This window comes from Anneissia japonica, unplaced genomic scaffold (genome assembly GCF_011630105.1).
Source record: "Anneissia japonica isolate Jap-2015-1 unplaced genomic scaffold, ASM1163010v1 scaffold650_len285673_cov152, whole genome shotgun sequence".
Taxonomy (NCBI): Eukaryota; Metazoa; Echinodermata; class Crinoidea; order Comatulida; family Comatulidae; genus Anneissia; species Anneissia japonica.
The window spans coordinates 22,907-29,081 of NW_022728301.1; the positions used below are offsets into that span (position 1 = coordinate 22,907).

The 6,175-nt window shown below is 34.7% G+C and overlaps 1 protein-coding gene across 1 annotated transcript; it reads right to left on the reverse strand.

Moving 5' to 3' along the window:
* Window positions 1-2,471: 2,471 nt before the first annotated feature.
* On the reverse strand, window positions 2,472-4,346 carry LOC117114051. Its single transcript, XM_033257582.1, has 6 exons — window positions 4,199-4,346; window positions 3,903-4,042; window positions 3,471-3,614; window positions 3,158-3,365; window positions 2,771-3,067; window positions 2,472-2,639 (listed from the first exon to the last, which is right to left on the reverse strand). The coding sequence occupies exons 1-6, from the start codon at window positions 4,344-4,346 to the stop codon at window positions 2,623-2,625; spliced, it is 954 nt and encodes a 317-aa protein (XP_033113473.1). The 3' UTR covers window positions 2,472-2,622.
* Window positions 4,347-6,175: the final 1,829 nt, after the last annotated feature.

A 6,175-nucleotide genomic window follows, 5' to 3' on the forward strand; every position in this document is an offset into this window, starting at 1 on the left:
ATTTTTAATAATGTGGTATGAAATTTGTTAGAAATTGATCGGATCCGGTGATTGTTCATATAATATGAATAATGTTATCTATAGGCCATCAGGTTTTAAAAAGTAAAAAGTAGACATTTTGGAATTTGGGAGGGGAGAGTGCGTCCGCAGCCTCTGCACCCCCCCCCCCGCCTACGGACCTGAATACATTATAATTTCAGCGACGGATTCCAGGCCTAGCCTAGGTCTAGGTAGGCCCTAAAGCCTAGGCTAGGCCTGGCCTAGTTAATAATACAACTTGTACCGCGCCTTTTGCCAAGGGATATATACAAGGCGCAATCAAAATAAATTTTTTTTAAAAGATAACCAATTGGGGATCAACAAAGACAATAGAAATGACAAAAAGCAGAAAATTTAGACAGTTAAGTGAGATTTATTTAAGAAAACAATGTTTCTTGAGAAGCCGACGAAGTCGAGGCATTTAGGTATATATCTAGACTTATGCCTTGTTTTTTTGACAAGCCCGGGCACATGTACCTACTACTAGCCTTCTCCATAACCCACCGTTTATTATTTCAAACACTTTATTTTTGTATTAATTGTAACATTGTACGCTTATACGCACACCCCCCCCCCTTTCAAAATTGTCAATGGTCACTAAGGAGTGCCCAAGTGACCTCAAAATTTCATCCATTTTACTTGTTGACACCGTCCAAAAAAGCTGTGAAACTTTAATTCAAAATAGAGGGCGTCCATTTGAGTTGCACTGCCATTGGAGTTTTGCATTGTCACCAACGTTTTGCACTGTGACTCTCAGTTTTGCACTGACTCTCAATTTTGTACTGTGACTCTCAGTTCTGCACTGTGACTCTCACTTTTGCACTGTGACTCTCACTTTTGCACTGTGACTCTCAGTTCTGCACTGTGACTCACTTTTGCACTGCGACTCTTACTTTTGCACTGTGACTCTCAGTTTTGCACTGCTGACTCTCAGTTTTGCGCTGCTGACTCTCAGTTTTGCGCTGCTGACTCTCAGTTTTGCGCTGCTGACTCTGTGTTTTGCACTGTGACTCTCAGTTTTGCACTGCCAGTGACTCTGTGTTTTGCACTACTCAGTTTTGCACTGTGACTCTGTGTTTTGCACTGGTGACTCTCAGTTTTGTACTGCTGACTCTCAGTTTTGCACTGGTGACTCTCAGTTTTGCGCTGCTGACTCTCAGTTTTGCGCTGCTGACTCTCAGTTTTGCGCTGCTGCCAATTGTATTTTGTCCTTTTGGCGTTCCATAGATCAGACACTAGCCCGTTATAGAATTATGATTTTTTAAATAACATGTCAAAAAATCCGCCCAAAAGCTTATCTTATTTCTGTTGGTTACGCACCCGCTGATTCACAATGTTTGTCATCACTTCAAAATGTCTACCGATTCGTGAAAAAGGCGTATTGACATGTATAGACTGGGGGGGGGGGAGTCTAGGCCATCTAGATGTGTATAAGGGGGGAGTCTAGGCCTAGTCAGACTCATCATAAATAAGCAAGTTTATTATAATAGAGGTTAGTGCTAAAGACTGAATATACATAGGCTAGGGATTAAGGCACATGAAAAAAAAAATAAATTAAGTTTTTTATTTAGCAATAATATTTATTTGTAAATATTGTAAAAAAATGGTTCAATTTCATTGTTCTTTAAAAAAAGTCACAAAATTGCATTTTTTTTTTTTTTTAAAGAAGTTGGCGTAATTATTTATAGGGCAAAAAAAATTTCCGCATCAAGGCCTAGGCCTATTTCCCAAGTTTTTGATGTAGGTTAATGTGATAAATCTAATAAAAATAAACATGTGTTATTATTTGTTCGAACACTACAAATTGCTCTTGTTAGTTAGGTAGTTGTAAAAAAAAAAATCTGACACCTTATAACGTTAAAACATTTATCTGTTTATTTCAGTTTTGTACGATCATCAACATTCAAAATCTGTAGTGCCAGCGATTGGACAGTCGTTGAACCAAACATCAGGTGACAACAACATTGAATTAGAAACACTTGGTAGGCATAATAATAATGTACACATTATATTAGGTTGATCGGGTGTAAAGTCGTTTCGGCCCTGAGTCGTTGCGGCCCTGCATTAACCAATGAAAACTGTCAATATGCACTATGCTAATATTTAAAGTTACCCAACCAGTTAAAAAAATGTATCACAGTGTTCTCCCGAAGCCGTTTTAGCCATCAATTTTTTCCAGTAAAATAACAGGCCAACCAGTAAAAATTTAGAGTTTTGTAAAATTTAAAAAAAATACTGATAGGCCCTCTTTCAATGAATTAACATCATTCCAATCTATGCCAACAGTAGGCTATGAATATATGTGGTGCTCTTCAAGTCATTATTAAAAAAAGTTATTTTAAGAAAGTCACTCAAAAGGGGTAACACCTCACACTGTGTGCATTGCTGAATTTTTACGGACAAATTTACCAGTAAAATTTTGTCAATTGGGAGAATACTGTATCACAATGTTAACACACAAAATGCCATCACTGTTTGCTAAAATAGCATATACGATTTATATCAACAAATATATCAATCAACATTCAAATTGTTTCAGGTTCACTTCATTGGTGACTGACACTGTAGCATTGGACACTTGGTTTATTCTTCAGCGATTGCTGTAAAAAACAAAGGTAAAGTGTAAAAAATTGTATTTTAATTTACTTGCTTATTAAATATGATTACAGTACTATAACATGCTAAAAAATATAAATTAATTGTACAGTGCTCTGTTAACTGGTATTCATACCGCGTTTTCTCCGCTTTGGCTGCTCAACCTCATTTTGTATAACGGGTATCGTTGTTGTGAAGTGTGCCCTCATTATGGACAAATTCTGTTTGGCTTTGTCAGGCATTCCACTAACAAACCGTCTTCGTTTGTTGAACACAGCATGAATTGCTTCCCCGCCCTGTTCTCCAAGTAGGCCAAGCCCAAAGTGCCATTTTTTCACTTGTTCTATCACATGCTGCTCAAGCACATGTAATTTTGGCGTCACTGACATCCCAGTTGTTCTGTATGAAACCATAAATTTCTTAATGTATGTTTCTGTAAATAAAAAGACAAATTGTAATCCATATTAAACTGTATACCAAGGTTTAAACCATAATTATATAAGGTTTTAATGAATATACTTACCAAGATGATAAATTTCTGCATCATTCATGAAGTTGCAATGGTTCATGCTATTGTGAACTTCTCCATATAGCAAAAATAGGTCTTTGATTTCTTCAAGCTTCTTTAATTTTGTGGCTACTAGCCTCATTTTTCCAATGCCAATCTTATCTTCTATTTTGCTTTTTACAACTTCTTTTGGAACTTTGAATAAATCATGTATTACTGGAACCTAATGAAATTAATAATAAAAATATTTATTAATTGATAATGGTAATTATTACTTGTTTATAATTACAATTTATTATACAATACAATTAAATTAAAACAACTGTACCTGTAGTGCTTTATGCACATGGTTGCCATTGAAAGCCTTTCCATGATATTGTTGCCGTTGAATTTTGTTACGTTGCAGAAATTCATCCAGTGCATTAACGATAGGGCCTGTGCCAAATGGCAAGTCATTATCTAGAAGTTTGTCCTATTGAAAAATATAAATGTATTGATTGAAACAGTATATTAACAACTCATTATAACATAGTTTCACAAAAAAGTGTTTAATCAAATTAAAATAGGTTTTCCTATTTTAATTTGATTAAACACTTTTTTTGTGAAACTATGCAGTCTGTTATAATGAGTTGTTAATATACTGTTTCAATCAATACGTTATAACAGACTGCATAGTTTCACAAAAAAGTGTTTAATCAAATTAAAATAGGTTTTCCTATTTTTATTTTGTCAATACATACAATTTCTTAATAATACATACAATTTTAGACATTTCTTCCTTTGCCTTTATTATCTTTTTGATTTCTTTCTCAATAGATTTTTTGTCATCTCCTTGGTAGAAGCTTAAAGGAAGCCCATCTTCAATTTCTTCTATCAGTTTCTCTCTCTTTTGCTTCAAATCTGTAAATTATAACATATTATTACAGCCGTAACTAAATATCTTACTAATTACAGATAATTTGAAAAAATGGATACAAGGTTGAACCCAGTGGAGTCGTCACAGTGTCCAACTGCAGAATGATTTAAGGTAAATACATATCTACTGTACTTAGTTACCTGATTTTTCTTTTACTTGAATCTTTATTCGCTTGCCGATTTCGATAACAATAACAAACGATGACGTCACCCAGAGGCTTTGTTCCAACATAAATAAGGAAAGGCGCTGTAAGAGCTTTTCTTCCGCACTGAAACAGTGGTGGTACATCTACAAACACCTTTTCCTTCAGTGCGAATCATTCAAGAGCAAGAGGCGTTTAATGCGGCGATGTCCAAAGTTCGCATTATCGTTGAATTGTTGTTTGGGGAAATCATAAACCTCTTCAAGTTCACCGACTACAAAAAGTCTCAGAAGGTGCACCTGAGCGCTTGTGGGAAGATGTACATTGTCTCAGGATTGTTAACAAATGCACACACGTGTGTACAAGAACAGTACATCAGCCTACTTCGAACTTGAACCTCCCTCCTTGGAAGACTACTTTCAAGTAGTGTAGATTTTTCTTTTCCATTAAATTGGAAACATGTATTTGACTCCTATTTTTGTTAAAGGCGCTCTATTTAAAATGAGTTAATTTTCATAAACACACTTGTTATGTGTCTTTGATGTACTTCAGTTATCCCAGAGGGGGCATATGCTTATACTCAGGTTCAGAGGTACGACCGATTGGATGAATGGTTGTTTACATTTTATTAGTTTTCTAATTTTGAAATATATTTTGGGCTTTTGAATTACTGTTTTAAGTGGATGTGCATTACCTATCTGAAATAGCTGTTGCATTCACCATCAATTTGCCCAAGTTGAAATGATATTTTATTATTCTCATACTGGAGATCAGTATTGGTTTGGGCATTTGTGTCATCCCCTAAAATATCAGAAACATGCAGCGTCTCTCTTCTACAGGCTTTTTAAAAATTCCATGTACTGTATGTAACTTAGTATGAAATAAATGTTTTATACAGTATTTGAACAATAAAAATCATGTAAATGTTTATATGTTGTCCACACTGATTGATATTTAGTGTATTCTAGTTAAAAATATCCAATACCAAATCACCTATGGTTTAAAGTTTATTTTCTTCAGCAGCCATGGTATAGCAATATAGCCATGACATTTTGGTATTTACCAGTTATTAATAACAAATATTAAAGAGCCCAAAGAATTCTCTCAAATAACAGGAGTCCATGGCCCACTGTCACACTGGAGAGTTTGATGTTGAATAAAGTAGAGTATCAATAAGACAAAGGTTACTCATATTTTATTTTCAGAAATTCATGAACACTTAATATAAAAATTTAACAAGGCTAGAACTTGAAAGCAATAATATTGCACTATTTAACATGAAATGCAATGCAGTAGTCATTAAAATGTTAAAGCCCCATTCCCGGCAAAATTTCAGTCTTTAAGAAAAATCTAATTTTTGTATAATGTTATAAAGATTTATAAATATAATACGGAATTGCTAGTTTAACTGAATTTAGACATTCCTAAGAATGAAAAAATGTAAAATAAGACTGAAATTTGATTTTTTTTGTGTTCCACACAAAAAATAAATGCGGATGAATTTTTCATGCTTGATTTTGCGATAGGTCGTGAGAAGAAATATCGTAGGCGCCGAAAACATTAGCCTATCCAACGCTGCTAGGTTAGGCCTAGCCTTACCTCGATTTAGGTTCTGTTATCACACATAAAAACAGCCTACATGATATTTTCCGTTGCTAGTATTGACACTTGTGAAATATAATATTTCATAGGAATTATTTCAACTTTGTTAAAAAACTGATTCTGACTGAGATTTTGACACTTAAACAAACATATTTCAGCCTAACCGAACGACTGCATTGTGCGAGATGCGAAGTACAAAAACTAATCTCATTAGAGAGGGCGCACTTTATTGACTGTATACAGAGCCATAGATAGAGAGAGTTTGGCCAACTTGGCGCATGGGCGCCATGTTGTCACCAAACAGCGTGCGCGCGTATAGCTTTATAACATTTTATAAAACACTGATGCTGCATAAACTTTCTTTCATTATTCC

Coding starts and splice junctions, on each gene's coding strand:
- LOC117114051 (XM_033257582.1), bottom strand. CDS start 4,346: ATGTACCACCACTGTTTCAGTGCGGAAGAAAAGCTCTTACAGCGCCTT. Junction 3,615..3,902: donor AGGAAGAAATGTCTAAAATT/GTATGTATTATT, acceptor ATTTTTCAATAG/GACAAACTTCTAGATAATGA. Junction 3,366..3,470: donor ATGTGCATAAAGCACTACAG/GTACAGTTGTTT, acceptor TAATTTCATTAG/GTTCCAGTAATACATGATTT.